Below are 20,796 nucleotides of genomic sequence, written 5' to 3'. Positions count from 1 at the left end.
TTTGCCATTTCTTCTACTAACAGTCGCACAACACAGCGCGCTGAAATGTTTTCCTTATGAAAATCTTAAACTGCATATCTATATGACTGTTTTTCTTTAATTATATTACTCTCAACAGTAAATCATCTTGGAATCAAGAGTTGGAAGGATAACATTACTCTCCAAGATCATAATGCCATCATGAATCGCGTGTGTTCTGACAGTATGTAAAGTATATCAAAGTGCTTGAGTGAGTTTCACTGAAATAAAGATGAAAGATGGAAAAAGGTCTTCGCAGGCGTCCTGTTGGGCAAAGCTGGCAGTATCATCCGGAGTCCCAGACTTGTCTAAAAGTGCTGCTGTTTGCATAATTCATTGCAGTTTGTGGCAAGCCAGGGCGCTTAAACTCTCTCTCTCTCTCTCTCTCTCTCTCTCTCTCTCTCTCTCTCTCTCTCTCTCTCTCTCTCTCTCTCTCTGATCCTGATGATGAGACGTAGCAATAGGAACGGTGGGACGTCCTGTTGATACGTTGGTTGATTGGATGGCTGGGCTTTAAGCCTATCAGCTGCCAAGGTATCATCATTCAGACCGTCAATGTCAAACAACATCCACCAAGGCTGAAGAATTTCCAACACCTTCTTCAGACGTTAAGGATAATTCTAATCCAACTGCACACTCTCACGATGCTCACAGAGTGAGGTTAAGGGGTTTCCAGCAGATGTGTATTTCCTCGCACATTTGTTTCCAGTGAAAACCAAAGGCTTTCTCTACAACGAATTCCTTATATTAGGTTAATAAATAATGACAAAACATCATCAGTGAAAAAAATAATTACTAAACATCGACATTTATCAGTAAGATTCGAATCCATAAAGATATGTCTCTTTTCTTTTTGTTGGAATAGGAAGGTTTTGGAGAGTATGGAAAAACGAATGGCAAAAATAGGAAACAAATGATTTTATGGCAATATTTTACATCCGCTGAAAGCGCACAATCAGCTTAAATTACAGATTGGAAACAAGTATGGCGATAGAAAAGACAATTATATATATACATGACAGGCTGGCCAGTCAGAAATTCTAAATGCATGTCTATACATGGTATTCTATCTATAAAAAAAGAATATAGTGTAAAATTTTACATAGATAAAGGCTAAACCCCAGACCTGGGAATCTGGATAACATTTAATCAACTTCGTGCATGCCTGGCGGTGACCAGCAGTGAGTCATGCAGTAATGACCAGCAGTGAGTCATGCCTGACAGTGACCAGCAGTGAGTCATGCAGGAGTGACCAGCAGTGAGTCATGCCTGACAGTGACCAGCAGTGAGTCATGCAGGAGTGACCAGCAGTGAGTCATGCAGGAGTGACCAGCCTGCAGGGAGTCTTGCCTGGCAGTGACCAGCAGTGATTCATGCCTGGCAGTGACATCCTCAGCGTCTTCTCACGGAGGAACATATTCAGCACATGATAACACACGTGATTCCACGGGGAAGGCAAAACACTTTCTGCGACTCACTGTCATCTCTTGTTATGAGAAACTCATTGAATATATTGTGTAACGTGGTCTGCTGCTGCTGCTGCTGCTGCTGGTGTGTGTGTGTGTGTGTGTGTGTGTGTGTGTGTGTGTAAGTGTGTGTAAGTGTGTGTATGTATGTATGTATGTATGTATGCATGTATGTATATATGTATGTATGTGTGTTTGATTTTGTTTGTGTGAGTGTGTTTCTGTATGTGTGCGTGTGTGTGTGTGTGTGTGTGTGTCTGTCTGTCTGTCTGCCTGTCTCTGTGTGTGACTATCTATGCATTAAGCGGAGAGACTTTTACATTCATGTTGCCCCGTCTCCCAGCCTTGTATTTTCGTCTAGCATGTCTATAACACAGCTCACCGGACATGTGTGTACATGACGAGCCTTACCACAAAATGGCTCCTTGCTCTATACAACTGAGACTGAGGCTTGGGGAGGTGTCTTGCATAGCAAGGCAGAGTTTCCTGAGATTTGATACTTGATGTGAATTGAAATACAGCTGCCCACTGAATCTATCTAAACTATTCTCTCTCTTTTCTCTCTCTCTCAATCTGAAGAGAATTATGTAAAAAAAAAAAATCACTTTTATCTACAGAAGAATAATGAAATAGAAAAGTCTGCAGTCAAAATCTTACTTTCTATGGCTATCGAGTACAAAGTAACATCAACTAGACGGTAAGATAAGTCAGTTTTTATTGCTCTGTTCAGCTGTATGTCATGCTGTTTGACAGTCCCTCAATCTTTCACTGCACACATTATTCACTCGTCAGTTGAATGACCAGAAGAAGAGAGTGACGGAGCCAAGGCGTCCCTCTGTATAGGCCATCTTCCCCTCGACCCTGACCTCCTCCTCTGCGGCCATGAAGTCTCCCATCTCCCCCCTGGGCCAGTGTCCCTCCAGGCAGACGGTGACGCTGTGGGAAGCGTCAGGGTTGAGCGTCACAGGCTCCTCAAAGTCTACCACGCTACCCTCGGTCGTGGCGGTATGCAACACGTTGCCACTACCATCCTTGACGTTGACTGTGGCGATGCCCGAGGTTGGGTTGATGGCTTTACACTCCAGCTTCCCTAGCTGGATGGTCCCTACCACCCTCATATTCATTATCAGGATCTGTTCCTGCGAGCTGTGGACGAAGATGCTGCCCCGTGCACTTTTCTTCGACCTGGGAAACCTGTGTAAGGTGTGGAGAGTGACACTCCTCAGGAGACTGTCGTCGTAGCAGAGCCTCTTCTCCCTTATCTGGCAGCAGAGTGTGGGTAGGGGGACGTCCCTCACCTCTTTGATGTTCATGAGAATGGCACTCGTTTCCTCCAGGGTGAGGACCCCGGCTGGCATCACGTTCTCCACGAACTCATCCGTCGTCATGGCCAGGAATCGAACCATCGGGAGGAAATCCATGATCACCTTACGAAGAGATGTTGTCGATTTCTGGCATCGGCCCCTGTGTGAGGGAGAGAAAAAGATGTATATAGACAGTTCTCAACAGGAGTTAATGTATTCATGTTTCAGAAACAATCTCAAGATATCAGGTTAGGGATTCATTGTCAAGAAGCTCCAGATAACTTTTTCGTTGTTTCAGTTAACTTTTATTCAACACAACCGCATTAGAATTACAAATGACGCCAGACAGACACCCAAACTTTATAACTTGCCAGTTGTCCTAAACTGGTTTGTGATTCATTTGGTGTGGCTGTTCCCCTCTCACGAGAGAGAAGTGCTTCTGTGAAACATTTCTCTGATCACAAGAGGAAACTGAGTAAAAGAATATAGATCAAAGAATAGATACATGAGAATCTCTCTCTCTCTCTCTCTCTCTCTCTCTCTCTCTCTCTCTCTCTCTCTCTCTCTCTCTCTCTCTCTCTCTCTCTCTCTCTCTCTCTCTCTCTCTCTCTCTCTCTCTCTCTCTCTCTCTCTCTCTCTCTCTCTCTCTCTCTCTCTCGTCACACTTACAAAGGTTGCGATCAACATACACAGCCAACTAATCAGTGATCATATTCACAAACGGTCGTGATGGGACTGTTCGATCTCGTACAGGATCGATATGGATGCAGTCCTGGAGATGAGCTGCAACTTGGAGGCGAGTGATCTCAGGTGGCAGGAGATAACGGTGGAGGGAAGATGAATTTGCTTCAATCCGAGACTGTTAGGCGGTAGAATCTTATGCTGCAGATAAATCTTTCTTGCTTTTCCAATCGATGCCATAAAAGTAAAGTAGTTTGGTTGGACGAGTATTATTCAGTTATAAAGATTTCTCCGGAGGCTTTAAGAGTACTATCTTACTATATGATTATCATTTGCATATCTAGATATCACTGTAACAGACTCACAGTGCAAGAACAATAGATTTACCATTATGTTAAAAATTGTAACTTCATAATGATTAAATACTTTTTAACGGTACTCACATCGCATGAATTAAATAGTTTTGTATGAAAACCTTTCTCTCGTGTTCAATGATGTATGATATTGTGAGCCACATATCATCAAATCACAGACAAATATGATGAACATGAGGACTCATATTTGTACCCAACTGTGTGACAAAAATATACCCTTCCCAGCTACATGATCATCAACATGGGAGAGGAGGGAGAGAATCGTTTGTATAAAAGATGAGAACTTTTCCCAACAAGAAGATACGAAGGGAGTGATATGTTTATGACCTCTGTTCCAAGGGAGGAGACACGCAAGGATTGACATGTCTATTATTCCTTTTCCAAACGAGAAAAGACGAAAGGATTAATTTGTCTGTGAATCCCTTTCCAAGAGAGAAGACACACAGGGATTAATTGTCTATTAATCCTTTTCCAAGCGAGAAAAGAGACGAAGGGATTAATTCGTTTAGGAATTCTTATTCCAGGGAAAAGGACGGAACAGGATGACCTTACCAGTTGAGGAGGGCACGAAGCAGGACGACCTCAGTGGTAATGTGTAGCGGATGCTGGAGGAGATGCTTCAGGGCGCTCCTGCTCAGGTGGCCGAACTCAGGCGAGGAGAGCACAGCCGTGGGGGAGTGGTTCACGACCTGGGCCAATAACAGTCATGTCTTAGAAACTCATGTGTTGTTGTTAACGATGCTGGAGATGGATGATACGAGAGGTATATGTACATGATGGAGTGGAGCCTTGATACAAAGTGCGTGTGAGGACGATCCATCGATTCTCTAAGCAAGTATACTCGTACATATACAGAAACGAAAACATAGAAGAGCAATAAATAACAGACACACGCACACGTACACGTACACACACATATACGAATTTAGTCTATGCAAGATATTGATACGAATTTGTTATTGAGAGAGAGAGAGAGAGAGAGAGAGAGAGAGAGAGAGAGAGAGAGAGAGAGAGAGAGAGAGAGAAGAGAGAGAGAGAGAGATGGGAAGACAGATAAAAATGATAATCAGACAAGTAAATATAAAGGCAATCAAATACAAAAAATACCTATTGTAGATATATGTAACATTTCTATTTTTTCATTATCTACCTATCTATACATCTGGTACCTATCCAAGTATTTATCTATACTTGTATCTATCTATATGGAAGTAAATGCATAAACACATGTCCTAGAAATCATCCAGCTTCCTGCAACAATGAGACTCGAACCGTCGCCTCAATAAGTAAGAATCAGCCTGCTACCACTAGGCCATCCACTGCTTTCGCCCTTTAGAATCTCATCATATGTGCGACCATCCTGTCCTATATTCCGTGGGAACAAGTCCTGATATCCACCAGCGAATGACGTCGTATTTACCAACCTTATTGGCAACCAACGAGGCCAGAGGACCAGGTTAGCAGGTGCATAAAACACATACACATCCAAGAAATTACTTAACATCAACCACTCATCAAAGAGACTTTAATCATCGTTTGTGTTGTTTGAGATGAACACGATAAAGCAAGACCATTAAGTGCTTTAAGAGAAAATGAAATAAAGATCGTAATCGAATATCCACTCGTCCTGTTAGAGGCATTGTGGATCGTTGACGCCAGTTCTAACACCCATCAACCAGTAACGAGGCGACACAAGAGGCCAGGATTTACCTCTTGGTAGTTCCGGAGGTCTGAGTTGTGCTACTGTCTGGTCTACACTACTTTGTAGAGGGAAGATGGAAACGCTGATTTCAGTATAGTGAGAGTCTACAAGCAGTAGTGTGAGGATATTTGCAAGGATTATCATCCCTTGTCTGATCTTTAACTACGATTAGACGAATCGCTATCGGAAAATCTCTTATGAGGGACGAGAGCATTGCATGGAAGGTAACCCTTTTCAGTATGGCATCACCTGACGTTGTTGTGTTATTGCCTCGGGCAACTACTGCTCTCGCCTTGCGTCTGTGGACCGTCCGAGGTCGAGGACTCCTATGTGCTGATGGAGACAAGACAACTGAGCTTTTATGACAAGGATTTTTTTTCCTCCTTAGAAGCTCAGGACGATGACTGCCTTCAAAGTCTACATCAGTCTCGGAAAGAGGAAGGTTGGTGAGTACACTTCCCCAGCACACACACCCTCCTGGTAGTGACAATCTGGACTCCAGTGGCTTAAGGTCATGTCACCTACTTACACTTCATTCCGGCAGAGGATAGACCAAGGAGAAATTTAAGGGGGACGGGAGTTCTGTGTGTGTGTGTGTGTGTGTGTGTGTGTGTGTGTGTGTGTGTGTGCCCACTTTGATAACACTACTTAAATGATACAGTAGACAAAATGATTCACACTTACAGATCAAGCCGTAAGGAAGGTACATATATTAATTTACGGATATTACACTGACAATCCTGGTTAAGACCTGATTAAGACCTGGTTAAGGCCTGACTAAGTGATAAGGATTCTCATCCTACCTGAGAGCAATGACGTAGGAGTTTGGAGTCCTCGAGGAGCACCGCCGTGTCGTACATCTCCGGCAGGTTGGAGGCCGTCAGTGTTGCCTGCAGGTGCTGGAAGGGTAACACAGGGTCTGAGTCTCGTGAAAGTTGCAGAAGAACAAACGACTCGGGACTAGTCAAAGCCCAAGGAATGTTGTTATGAATGTGTCTTTCATGATTGTTTTTTCAGGCTGTCAAACAGCGAGCGAGCCATACTTCTTCTTAATCAGTAGATAGTTATACATACATGATGAAATGCATGATGATATACGTATACATGTTATGATTTGACGTATTCTCTCGCTGTATATTCAATGTATTGATAGTTTTCTCTACAAGAATTACTTTCAAGCAGAAGGTTGGAATCTTAGCCACTTCATAAAATGTGATTCTACTGAATAGTATGGGATATGGGCTTCAGACTGAAAACTTGTCAAATAATAGAAGCATTTACAATAAAGCAGTCACATACTTAATATATTGGTAATGTAAACACTGTAGGTGGAAATCATGTGACTGAAAGAAATATGATATATCAAATATTATTGAAATATGGAAGAACTACTATATACAGACTCTTTTGAAATTGCTTATCTACCTTTAGTTACCATAAACACTCAAAAGTACATCTCGTAAACTGTCATACCAATGGGTATTCAGTGTCTTAAACTGCCATACACATATTCATGGGTACTCAGTACTCTTGTGTATGTGTATACCAGTTCATACCAATTTCATCATGTTTGAAGTCGAGGTAAGAAGTGAGATCCCGACTTACTTTTGAGACACGATTTCTGTTCTGCCAACATCCTCCTTGGTACACAAGTGCGGACTTACCTCTGAGCAAAGAGTCATGAGCGCCTCTATCTGGTACTTGCTGGCCAGCTGGTATATCTGCACCGTGAGCGGCACAGTCGGCAGGTGGGTCTGACCCTTGTACATGTACTCCAGCAACCACTCGAAGGCCTCTGGTGGATCGTCGTGTATGTTCAGGTCCAGACCCTCGGCTAGAGGACCGTAGAGCATGGCTTCAAACACGGGCGAACTCATGGCGAGAACCAACCGATGGGCCTAGAAGAACGTCAGGGGAACATGATATGTGAAAATGAATCAGAAGTGAAAATGAGTGTGTACTTCCTTCTTTCATCTTCTCCCCGTCTTGCTACAAACCTTTTCTTAAACTTCTCAAGAGTTTACAAACGCCCAAGGAAGTTTGATTTTCTTTATCTTATCTTTATTTTTTTCTTACACTATCTATCTTTCATCTGAGATGGTCATGACTAGGGTAAGCTGACCCCGTGTCATGTCGGCATCTATGATAATTTATAATGTTGTCGGGACGCCGGCATCGATCATACATACGTTGTATTTCGACGTTGGCAAGGGATTCAGGAGCATCCATCCAATGCTCTTATGTCACATACATCATATCATCGCAGCTTTTCCCCTCTGAAACCAGACATAGAAGATATGGTGAGACGGTTTCATGATGGATGTGTTGGTGTAATGAATGAAAAGGCATTTTCAGTTTCCACGTGAGTCGGGATGATTTCCAGATCTTGTTATTGTCCTACAGTCTGAGAGACACAAAGTGTTTCATTCTTTCCTCTGAAGATTAATCCTCTTTTTTTTTCCTTTCTGCAGTGGGATTTCATTCCTCTTATCTCTCTTTTATTGAACTAAGCAGCTTGACTTATCTAATGATATGTTTTTATAGTTTATACAATGGTGTACCTTTAGCCAGAGTTTATAGTGCTAATACTCTCAATATTTTATGCAACATGAATGTAAAAGGTGAGTTGGACTGCAAACAACAAGGGGGGGAAAAAGACATTATTTTTTTCTTTTATCAATTCATACAAATCAATCCTTTCAGTGGCGAACAAAGACTGGTTCATGAATCATGTGAAATACTCGTCATTCACCCAGAGTGAAGGGTGACTCAGCTCAATAGATAAGATGTCTTGTCACAGAAGAGATGTCAGTGATGGACCTCAGAGATTGACGGATAGAAATCCCTCTCAAATGCCATTTCATCGTTATCCCGTGTGTCATATGATGGAATTCGTAATAAGACTCAAAAATTCCATGAAGGACTTTAGCCGCGTAATCATTATATTAACCAGTCCCTTCAGGAAGTTGAACAGCTGGATTGACTGCGTACCAAGTGCCGCGACCAGGATTCGAACTTATGCGGACTCGACCATGGTCGGCCCATGAACGCTTCATGGTCAATAACAGTAACTGCTACACCACGAAGTCTTACTGTTCATATCTTCGCAGCATAAACATTTGATATAAATCTTCAGACTGAGGCTCGACGGATTGAACTACAATAACAAAGGTTTATAACGTAGCACAAGGGAAACAAAACATTCAATTTTCTAGGGGTATTGCCAGGACGACCCCAGGACTCAGCCTAGTGTTGCTAGCAGCAGGAAGAGGAGGAGGAGGAGGACGCAGCGTGTGTCGGCCCCCGAAGTGGGAGGACGTAAAGGTGGCAACTGCACCATTGACCCACACACACACACACACACACACCTCACACCACTGCCACCCACCTCCTCCTCATCCACCACTCAGACCTGCGCTGCAGCAGCCATGTCAACAACTTGGAATAAAAATTCGTATATTTGGAAATGCCACAACTTTACTTCATTTAATTACTGGAATTCCCCACTACGCTTATAAAACTTCATCAAGTATATCACTTAATGAATATAGAACTACAGAACACATGCTGGGAAATGAAGAAAGATATCTAGGGAAGTGCGTATATTTCCTACCAGACTCTGACATCCTCTTCAAGAGAATGTTGAAGAAGGTCCAAGTGTTTGGCGCTATGTATAGAACTCCCCACGTGTCTCGTAGTACATCAGTTGGCGTTTGATCACACTCAAGTTTATTCTGTACCACGCAAAACAAAAAAAAAATTATAATCATAATCTGAGATCTATTTTTGGCCATCCAGTTATCAAATCTAATTAAAGAACAAAATTATCGTTTAATCAGAGTGATATTAATGAACATTTCATGTAAGGCAAAGAATTTTGTAATGGGGGAAAATGAAAATGTTTTCATTCTGCTGCACAGCAAAACACCACATATTTTACAGTTTATGAATGCAAATACGACTCATTTCCTGAATTCCCCCTAATCACCTTTTATTATTAATTCTGTGAAAATTATTGTTACAAAATATTCATTTTTCTCAATCTTTTCCTCTAAATAGTTTGCCTTCCGAGCTTGAACATAAAAGGTCTGTAATTTTCGACAGCGAAGCAGATGATTCACAAAAGAATACGAGATTCAGGAATGTGTTGCTAGCCAGCATAGTCAGCATATATGCCTCACACCTGGCGAGGTAATGCTCGTGTATATGTCTCTAGTAGTCATGTTGCCCTTCGTTGAAATTCCCTCATTGTGCCTCGAAAGGATTATGATTATCAGTGATAAGAGAGAGAGAGAGAGAGAGAGAGAGAGAGAGAGAGAGAGAGAGAGAGAGAGAGAGAGAGAGACAGACAGACAGACAGACAGACAGACTGTGTGTGTGTGTGTGTGTGTGTGTGTGTGTGGGTGTGTGTGTATGTGTGTGTATGTGTGTGTGTGTGTGTTATATCATGTTGTAACATATTTATAATATAGTATTTCTATGGTATAGTGACGGAGATCTACACCCATCATCCCCCCCCCCCCCCCATCACTCACGCCCATTTCCACTTACATAAAACTCTCTCAACTCCTGTATGTTGTCCACACATTCGCTACCTCATCACTTGGCTTGCCTCATGACCTTGGCGTCATCCGTGAGCACATTCAAGGGTGAGTCCAGTCCTTCTAGCGAGCCATAATAATAGATTAAGGTAAGTCAGCCAGGTCACATACATAAAAGATATCTACAGTTATATTTCTGTGAGGGAGGAATTGTTATGAAGTCATAAGAAAGTAACAAAGGAATGGTCAATAGGAAAGTGAGAATGGGATCAAGCGATACGAAATACCTTGACACAGGGGCAGGACATGAGGAGTATTGATGAGGGCTGGGAAGGAGTAGCCTGTGTATGAAATTATGCGATGCTTTGGCACTGAAGCCAGAGGGTCGAAGTGGTAAATGAAAGTCATAATAAATTAGAAGGTTCCTGTATTCTAGAAACGCTGAAGGAACACTGAAATATAACGAATAGAAGAATAGGGACGAGAAGCAGAGAAAATGCGTAATGGAGACATTGTGAAGTGACAGTGAAATCGATAGCACTGGAATATGTAAAAGGCGCCTTATGTAATCCACGTCTTCGGAGAAATGAGTATGGGGAGGGAGAGGGACAGGCGTCTACATATCTTATGAATGAGAGCTGAAATGAGGGTAATCCATAGTGGAATGGACGGATGCCCTCTGTATAGAACGAAACTTCTACAAGGAACTGGAACACTCCATGTAATATCAACCCACTGGGGTCTAACTAAGACCCTTTTGTGACCTCTATAGTAATCCTTTTTGCGCTACCGCTCACAGGAGGAACATGGGGTGCACAACAAATTTGCCGGGGTTACGGTACAAAAATCAATTAATTAATCGTTACTATTGTACGCAGGAAGAATCATCATCAGTGATAACTGTGTGTAGCATATCTGACACAGTGTGACATTACCTTGATGGCCTTGTCGTGTCCTGCAAAGGTGATGGTGAGGTCGGCCAGGCGGGAGGACTGGCAGAGGGAGGCGAGGCGCTGTCCTGGGCTGCTCAGCTGACCCTGCCAGGATGACTTCACCCCGCTGGTGTTCCCGCTCATGACGACCTCTCCTGCAGGGAAGATGACGATGTTTGAAACCTCTATCTACGTCAGAGGTTGAGAATGACGAAGTCGTAACTCAGAATGTCTGCGTTTTACGTTAGTAGTAACTCACCTTCTCCACGACTCCGTAGATATGAAATGATTCATTTGCAGCGCACCTCCCTCTCCGGCAAGATGACGAAACCTTCATCAAAGGTGATGGGAGTAAGTCGGATATATGATGTGAGACTCAGGTACTCAATTTCCCGTAGCGATGTAATACGTAACACAAGACGGTATCATCAGGGTCAAGAGGTAACAATAAGCTTTTGTTCATTGAGTAAAAACGTTTATTGACTTACTGAATGAGTGAATAAGATTTCCTGTGATTCACTACTAAATGGGTTCGTAGAGGGACGGGAGGTTGCTCTTGCTTAGCGAGGAGGTTGCATCTAGATCAGTGAGTGAGGTGGGAATATTCTCTCGTTTTAGCGAGTGAGGTATTACAAAACTTGTCTTACTTTATCGTTTTTAGTTATCAGAAAACTTCTCTGGCTTATCGTCTATAAGAGTACGAAGGTTTCTACTGGTTTAGTAGACCATTTAGCTCAGAGGAAGGTATGTATCTGTCTTTACGAAGACCATCAACAGGACTAGGTCAATCAATATTCTTGGTTTATTGAATATATCATCAGGAAGGTTTCTCAAAGTTTACTGAGGTGCCTGACTAGCATCGTGAGGTTTAGATAATGGATGTAATTTATATAGTTCAGTCAGATGGATGGCAGGAAAGAGCCTCTTGGATAAGGAATTGACTGAGACGAAATGTTCTACTTGGCTGAGAAACCTGCAGAAACATGTCATAGTGGGTCAACAGGAAGGTTTCTCTGCGTCAAGTAAGCAGACGACGTGGAAGGGAGAGGATGTATGTGGTTCAGTGAGCTAGTTAGCAGAGACCTTCACCTACATGTCATGGAACAATCGCCTTATGGTGTTGTAGAGTACCTTGCTATCTACCCTGGAGACACGTTTGGTGCTAAATCTACATCCTTGACTGTCAGTAGTAGGGACAGAGGTTGCCCAGAGAGGGCCACTCGGCCGCCTGTAATCTATAATCATAAGTAATTCAATTATTTGGTCGGTGTATCGCCAAGCGTAAGGATAGATGTTCCTGACCCTGGCCACAGGCCAGAGGCACAGGTGGCTGCTCCGCTTGTAAGGGTTAGGAGGTGGCTACAGTTGCAAGGGGTAGGAGGTTGGCTCTGATAATGAGGGTAGGGTCGAGGGGGAGTTATTTTATGAGGTGAGGATGTTAAGCTGATTGCGAGGCGCGGAGGTAGGTATGGTTAGGAGGGCAGGGAGATATCTCTGCTGGGAGATTTAGTTGTTGGTTGTTAGGGAAAGGAGATGAGTTATAGTTGTGAGGAGGAGAGATGGGGATGGTCATGATGGTGAAGAGGGAGTCGTTACAAAGTTATAGTGATAGTGATGATAATGGTTGTGAGAAGCGGTGGCGTCTCTCGAAGATGAGGAAGAAGAAGAAAGCTGTCTTTGTGAGGATATGGAGTTCTTGCTAGTTGTGTGGGGTGGATGGAAACGCTGGGTCTAGTAGCAGAAAGATTACTCTGGTTATGAAACAAAAGGCTGGGTAGCCTGGGCTAGGTGGGTAGGGAGGTGGCTCTCTATCATGGTATGGACGAGAGTGTGGTTGTCAAGATAAAGAGGAAGATTTGGTTAAGAGAGGGTTTGGTTGTGGCATACAGTTGTAAGGGGAAGTTATCAAGGTATAGCAGTGGTACTGATGGTGGTGGCTGGACCCCTGCTGGTGTGGGTGGGACCTGCTATGCATGTGGGGTAAAAACATGATTGTCTGTACTGAGGCTACGTTAATTGTGTTCGTTGGGTGTAAACATGGGTGGAGTGCAGTGTCCTGATTAACCACACACACACGCACACACACACACAGACACACACACACACACACACACACACACACACACACACATAAGAAATGGGACCTCATTTCCGAACCGCACAAATAAGTAATTGCAAAAAAGTAATTACACACACCACACCTACGTAACCACTTCACGTGACCTCATCCGTTTCTCTGATTGTGGCTAGATCGATGAAACGACCTTGTACATCTCCCTCATGCTCCTACCTCATTCCACCTTCACTATCCTCCTGTAATTTCCCGTCGATAGAAGATACGCTAAACACCCTCACACCAGGGCTACCTCACCCCCCTCATCTGAACCGTATTCATGGAAACGACATAGTTGTAATTGAGTTTATAGTTTGAGCCTTTGGCTAATGGAGATATTGCTTATCTGGCTTTGGAAAATTATAGTATCAGCCAAATGGATCTTCAACAACCATAAGTGTGTATATATTGTTCGTTTCTCATGGACGACGAAACGTATGGTGCTTGTGTTTCGTGCAGAGCATTCTAGTTTGACATGATTGAATTTTGATGTCTACATCCGTACCAAGCAAGAGAGTTGTGGTGGGGATCCCAAGTCATTTATGTGTGTCAGAGACGTAGATGTCAGAGTATGATCCCCGGATCTGCAGCACCAAGAGCGATGTATCCAGACCCTGGGAAACAAAGAGCATAATGTCCGGATCCCGAACAGCCAAGGATAAGGCAAAGCAGTTCCTGGAAAATAGAGGAGTCTGTGGTTCCCTTTGTCCTGGAAAATAAAAGATGTGGTTATTCGGTTCCTTTATTGCAGGAGTGCAAGTTTTAGTCTCTGACTAGCCAAAAGTGTGGTGTTCAGTTTCCAGGTACCTGTGAGTATATTGTCCACGTTCTAAATAACCAAGAATATGGTTGACAACCATGATATGGTTCCTGGTATTTTTGATAACCAGACTTTAGCCTGTGCGAAACCTCGACAATCAAGAATATGGGGTTTTAGATGAAGGGGAGCTTACTGCATAAGCCTTAAATAGCCAAGGAAATGCTCTCTAAGGTAAAGAATAACAAAACAGCCAATGTTATGGTTGTCCGTATCTTAGATGGCCAGAGGCCAATGGTATGGTTGTACGGATCCTGGATAACAAGAAGTATGGTACTCGGTATCTTTATAAACAATGATATAGTGTCTGGTAAAGGTCAAAGGTATGATATCATGTTTCAGGTCACGCCAAGTGTGGTATCTATCATCAGGATGACCAAGTGAGAAGAGATGAGGTCTCACAGAGGAAACAGTATGGTGTCTAAGTACTGTATAAAACTAGAATATGGGGTTAAGGTCCTGGATAAAGTAGGGTATGACGCTCATTTTCTGGATGAACATTTATGGTGTGTTTGTAGCGCCTAGAAAACCAAAGATATGGTGTAACGTATCATAGATCATGATATCTGGGTATAGTGCCTGTATGGTGGCCGGTCACTGAACAACCCAAGATATGGTGTCCAGGTAAGAGTCAGGCACTGCTGGAGCTGTTCAGGCAATGCCTATGACTTACAGATCACAGCGACAAGGCTTCATTGCAAGTATAAACACTCGTGCACCTCACAAAATGTTGAGTAAGTCATTATCATTAGGTATAATGTGGCAATTATGTATATGGCGCCAATGGCGGTGAGAGAGAGCACACAGAACACCATTACAAAACACACTATATTCATGTCCGACACGCTTTAGATAGAGAAGCAGTTGTATTTAAGATTCACTAGCTGAAGGATGACGAGAACGTATTGAAAATCTATGGCTTTAGTCATCGACGACTTTGGTGGTGTGTTTTGATGCTTGGTAGCGATAGAAGTGAACTGTTATACACCACTCGTTTTCTCTCACTCCGTTGCTGAGAGATTCAGCGAGAGCCTGCGTCAGATATTCTATGTCAAGTGACAGGTCACATAAGTGTTATTACTTGAAAGAATCACCTAGTATCTGAGTACAGTATGTTACAGTGTATATATGGATGTATCGAATGAAGCAAAAATTTCTCGGTTCTCTAAACTACGAACTAGTCATCAGGTTGAAACGTTCAGCTAACCAACTCTTCTGAAAATCCGGGAACCGAGAAAATCTCGCTCGATTCAGCAGCTACCAGGACAAGTGTGCTTTAACAGGATCCCCTCCGCTAACTCGCGAGTCAAGTGCTCGGTAGAAATTCTAATGGGCTTCGGTTCCAATACCGCGTCTGGTGCAGTTATTGGTTTCTCGTCATCATGCTTTACTCCCAAGTTCTTAAGAGTCTTAGTGTTAGATTGAATTAGAGTGGGGTTGATCATGGCTGGTAAGGCCTGGGTTTATTACGTAAACATGTAATAATTAGAACGATATTTAGTAATCATGTTTGATGGAGGAGCCACTGTGCCTTCTCGTGCAACACTTCACGGATGACACTGAAGTATGAAACCATTGAATTATACTGCCTTAACCTCCCTGCATCACCTCAGCGCCCTGAGAGATTGTACCTCAACCCTCCACTTCACTCGGCTCCTGTCCAGCATTCAAACCAACCCAGGAGTTCGACGCCGTATTGCATTAGACTTGGTTCTAATACTATACCAGAGCATATTGTCTTTGCCTATTCTAAGACATCGAAAACTGGGAATTGTTGTGTGCAAAACGTTTGAACTTATTTAACCTCTGTGTCTACAAAACGGTGTTCAGAGTCTCTCTTCTTTAAGTACTACTTTGGTTTTTCTCCCCAGAGCTGGCTGCTTGTGTACCCCCCACCACTAGCTAGACCAGGCAGTGCTCGGCAAGCTGCTGCGTCATGTGATTACTATGTAGCTTTTGGGAACTCAAAGATGGGTCGTTTTGATAACTGTTTCTCTTAGTGCACCTCGAAGCTTTGGAACTCTGTACCTTCTCATGATTTTCCCATTGACTACGACCTGGCACATAACAAAAGACTTGTTTTTCACTCCCGCCGAAATTCGTGAACAATTCTATGCACGCTACTGTCTATATATATGGGCACTGACTTGACTCGCACGCCTTTATACGTCTCTCACTACCTTACGCACGCCTCAAACTTATGTACGCACTTCCCCCCACTATCGCATATACGACTCCCACTACCATTACGCTCGCCTTCCACTATCGAGCGCGCGTCTCCCAACCGTAGCGTAGCGCGCGTCGCTAGTCGCCAACTTAATAGATCACATGACGGACCTGCTGATCGATGCCATCCCCCCACAACCACCATCCCCCAACACCACTCCAGTTGAGGCGAGCGTCGACTGGGCGCCACCGCCGCCCCCACCCTGTCTCCAGACTGTGTGGTCGCCTGGTGCTATGTTTGGCCCTCCTGGTGCTATGTGTAGCCTCCTAGTGCATGTTTGACCCTCCTGGTGCTATGTTTGGCCCTCCTGGTGCTATGTTTGGCTCTTCTAGTGCTATGTGTAGCCTCCTAGCACATGTTTTTTTAGCCCACCTGATGTTATGTTTGGCCCGCTTGATGCTGTGTTTGACCATGTAGTGTGTGTAGCCTCCTGGTGCTGTGTGTAGCCTTCTAGTACTATGTTTCGACCAATTAGCCTCTATGTGTCTAGCTCGACCTATAGTGTATGTGATACTTTGTCTGGTACCCCTGGTACTCTCAGTGGTCCACTTGAAAGTGTATATGAGGTTCGATCAGCACTGTCTGTATGTGTTTCCTTTGTGTGGTCTGTTTTGTGCTGTGTGACTTGCGTGGAAGTTATTGGGGTTCGGCCACTGTTGTGTGTGTGTGTGTGTGTTTGCAAGAGAGAGAGAGAGAGAGAGAGAGAGAGAGAGAGAGAGAGAGAGAGAGAGAGAGAGAGAGAGAGAGAGAGAGAGAGAGAGAGAGAGAGAGGCCCTAATGTCTTTCATGGTCCAGGCAGTCGGCAGTGTATGTATGTGGCCCACCTGGTGCTATGTATGGTAACCCTGGTACTGCGTGTGACCAGCCTGGTATCGAGTGTGGTGGCCCGGGCGGTAATGTATCCACCTATTGTACCAGGTGTGGCCAAAGACGTAGTATGTCTGGCCCAAACGTCACTGAGAGCGACCTGCTCAATACTGCGTGTGTATATGTTAAACCTGCCTACTACTGGTACTATATGTAGCCAGCCTAGCGCTGCAGACGAACGCTGAACTTTGACATTTTTGAATGTTGGCGTCAGCGATGAGGTCAGTCAAATACGATCGTATGTTTATTCCAAAGATTTTCATCTCGCTCCACGTCTTATAACCCTGTGTGAGGAGTCAGCTTGAACCCTTCCCAGTGAACTCGTGCTTCAAGCGGAGTGATTCTCAGTCCACGAGAATTGGTTCAGGATAACTCGAGGCATTTGATCTCGCTATTTGTCTGGCCACAGTGTGACCTTCCATACGGAAATGCTCGTGATTCCCTTTATCTTATCTTCTCCGTGGTAGTATGGTGGTAGTGATGACGAGCTAGATAGTCCTTCAACGAGAAACGTTAGTAGGAAGACGGCCAACGTATAACCAAAATGAAAAGGAAAAGAAAAATCATATCTGTGTAAAGTGTTCGGGTCCTCGGTAAAGCCAGGGACTGTTACTGCATGAGCTCTCCTTGTTGACAGCAGAGTCAGGTGGTACCCTTGGGATTTTCCACACCCCACGACACCCGGTACTCGGGGTTCATATGCTCCCTGAACTCTCTCTTGTATGAAAAATATGTAAAATGAGAAAAGGAGGTTATGAGAAACAGTATGATTATGGAAGGTATGGAAGAGTGAGATACATGTGGTGTGGATGTAAGGGAGATCATGAGATTAAGAAGGTAGCAGAGCTTTGTATGAAACAAGAAGCTGTTCATGATTTTTCGATCGGAAGTTATGATTTGATATTGACGTCTTAATAACCCTGACTTGATAGCCCTCACCTCCAATTAATTCTTCAACCAGATGCCAATACTGCTACTGTCTGAAGCCTTTCCTTAGTTAGCAGCAGAATTAGATATGTTGTACTGATCACAAGGTCTCTCCCTAATGTAGCGGAAGGTGTTGTTGGACTGTACAATATCTGTGGCTGTTGAGGTAGTCAGGAGTCGAAATGACCCAGAGAAAGAATTGATAACTATCAAATGTATATGAATGAAATGTTCATGAAACGTTATGAATTATCATCAATGATAACTAAACTATCTAGACCAAAATATTTGAAAATAAGGTACTCTGACTTCTCAGTATGACCCGAAGTATACACTTTTGTAAGATAGAATGTAATAAAATTCACCTTATAGAATTACAAAAAGCAAAAGCTAAAAATAAAAATCTTATTAGGTCCATTTCTGAGACTAGAATGGTGCCCCCAGCACCCATGCAACGGGAAAGCCCCCATTCGATTAAAATATGTTGAAAAGAAAAAGGAAGAAATTTCCCCACACGTTACAGGTAATTGGGAGTCGTAAACATCCCAGACACGACTGACACGCGCAGACTGCACGCAGTCCCAGCACGCGGCCTCGCCTCCCATCACGTCTTAACAAACTTAGAAGAATCAAATAAAGACACATCGTGGGGAAGGTGAGCGCTCGCGCACCCGGATAAACCCCAGAAAACGAGTGTCACCTGGGGTAGACAAGACCCCCAGATTACTTACCTCGGGGTTATTTACAAAATAGCGGACCGGTAACCTCTCCCCCAGCCAATGACACCTATACGTCGTAGTACACACACACACACACACACACACACACACACACACACAGTGTGGTCTTATGGTACGCTACTCCGACCAAGACCCAACATCCGGGGCCGAATGTGGAAGCATAAAAGGCCAGGTATTGATTCCACGTCAATTTGGAATATGGTATGTTTGTTACCCCCTAGACTGACCTGTTAAAGCTGAAGTGAATGGGATGATTACGTCATCATCATCACATAATGTTATCATCGGTTCTTGCCCTGAGCCAACCCTCCCATAATGAGACTAATGCAATGGGAAGGACGACAAAGCAGCAGTGCTAACCCTTTATAAGGCTCTCCATAATAGAGTCATTTGCCAGGTAAGCATTGCAAAGAAATCTGATTAACCCTCTAAGCTACCATACTCGAAATAGTCCGATAACATCAAGTGGTACGATAAAGATAATATAAGCCGTTTGAACAAACAAATTCACTTTTTTTATTTCATATGTTAGTCATCCCTTCAGTGAAGAAGTGACTAAATGGTAATGACGATCACTTTGCTCCATCTACTAGACACTCGCTCACCTTGACGCCACTTGACGATGGTAGAACGTTCTGCTACACTCACTGAATCAAGGGAAGAAATTACTTCTCAACATTTCTAAGTCTCCGCTCTACCATAAATACTTCGCTCCGTCAGTCAAAATGTTTCATTACTTGGAAGACCTCATATGTCTGCCTAGCACCAAAAAATGAAACACGATAACTTCCCAAGTGCACTTTCGCGTAATAATCACATCGTCAGAGGTGATACAATAGCGGTACAGAAGACGTAGAACAGTTGATATACAGTTGATATACAGTTGATATACAAAGAAAAGCCGAATCTAAAGCGCCATTGGTAACACCACGACGAGGCTGTATTATCATCGGAAGTGGATAGACTTTGGAAATGAATGATCAATAAACCCCGGTGGCATTGATTACCTCACCCGTAGGAGCACACAGTACTCTTCATCTGTGTCGGGTATACATATGTGCTGATAAACGCGAGGAAAATCAAGATTCAAATACTTTTCTTTAATCATGTTAGAAATGATGACTATCATATTGATTGGAGTAACGCTAACTCATTTATAACCAGTAACTCCTTGACCAAGAGAAATATCATTGAATCTTCTCTTATTAAATACACAGAGAATTGCAACGTAAAGTTAGTGAAGGTTTATATAATCTGGACAGCTCTGTTGTAGACATAATATGTAAACGGTTTCTTGTCTTGTCCTCTTAATAGAATCTTGTGACAGGCATGATGCCATACCTGATCACCACAAACATAGTGTATCACCGGTGTCTTAGCTCCGCTTCTCTTGTATGTATACATTGACTGTTCTAAGTCTTCTATCTCGTTCCGGTATCTTCCCTGACGATGTGATCATTACACGAAAATGCACTTGGGAACTTATCGTGTTTCATTTTTTCTCATAGCTATCAGCAAATACTATATCACGCTCATTATTGTCAACTTATACGATACACATATATATATATATATTATAAGGCAAAGTCAACATGTATTCACACTTACCCAGACGCTGCCTTCCTAGCAGAAGTAGTTATATACACGTTACGTCACTGATCACACACACACACAATCACGAACACACGAAATTATACGTAAGTTAAAACTTCTGTTTGCGAACCTTGTTGTGCTTGAGAGTGTATCAGCGACAGACTCGGCAGAAAATAGATGAAATGGGTATCACATGTAGTTCAGTGGACGAGGGGCGTTCGCTCGTCCTCACTCACCAGACTCATGGTACCAAACTCACTGGACTGGTGAGCAAGGGGGGGTTTGGTCATGGGACACACACACACACACACACACAGTGACTCATTGTGGCGTGACTCACCTGTCTCATGGCGCCCCCTACCTACCTACCTTCTTTCCTACCTGCGCACTATTGGTTCCTCGTCATTCTGGTTCACTCACGCGACGTCGCCTCCACCCACCACACACCACACACACACACACACACACACACACACACCAACTCCCACTCTCCT

The 20,796-nt window shown here is 43.5% G+C and overlaps 1 protein-coding gene across 4 annotated transcripts; it reads right to left on the bottom strand.

The window, feature by feature from the left end:
• Positions 1-919: 919 nt before the first annotated feature.
• LOC139748699 (BTB/POZ domain-containing protein 6-B-like) lies at positions 920-20,595 on the bottom strand. Of its 4 annotated transcripts, XR_011712798.1 has the most exons (7): positions 20,433-20,595; positions 11,022-11,173; positions 7,210-7,443; positions 6,349-6,444; positions 4,396-4,532; positions 1,340-2,948; positions 920-1,287 (listed from the first exon to the last, which is right to left on the bottom strand). XR_011712798.1 is itself a non-coding variant. In XM_071662026.1 (6 exons), exons 2-6 carry the CDS (start codon positions 11,160-11,162, stop codon positions 2,273-2,275), a joined length of 1,284 nt encoding a protein of 427 aa, XP_071518127.1. In that variant the 5' UTR covers positions 11,163-11,173; positions 20,433-20,595; the 3' UTR covers positions 920-2,272. The 4 variants fall into 4 exon arrangements, 3 of the variants coding, with proteins under 3 accessions (XP_071518127.1, XP_071518138.1, XP_071518152.1); XM_071662026.1 differs by having other exon boundaries at positions 920-2,948; XM_071662037.1 differs by having other exon boundaries at positions 920-2,948; positions 20,318-20,449.
• Between the last annotated feature and the right edge of the window lie 201 nt (positions 20,596-20,796).

This window comes from Panulirus ornatus, chromosome 1, assembly GCF_036320965.1.
Source record: "Panulirus ornatus isolate Po-2019 chromosome 1, ASM3632096v1, whole genome shotgun sequence".
NCBI lineage: Eukaryota > Metazoa > Arthropoda > Malacostraca > Decapoda > Palinuridae > Panulirus > Panulirus ornatus.
This window is presented reverse-complemented; position numbering and strand designations above follow the sequence as displayed.

Coding starts and splice junctions, on each gene's coding strand:
- LOC139748699 (XM_071662026.1), bottom strand. CDS start 11,162: ATGAGCGGGAACACCAGCGGGGTGAAGTCATCCTGGCAGGGTCAGCTG. Junction 4,533..6,348: donor TCCTACGTCATTGCTCTCAG/GTAGGATGAGAA, acceptor TTATTGGCCCAG/GTCGTGAACCACTCCCCCAC. Junction 2,949..4,395: donor CTTCGTGCCCTCCTCAACTG/GTAAGGTCATCC, acceptor TCCCTCACACAG/GGGCCGATGCCAGAAATCGA.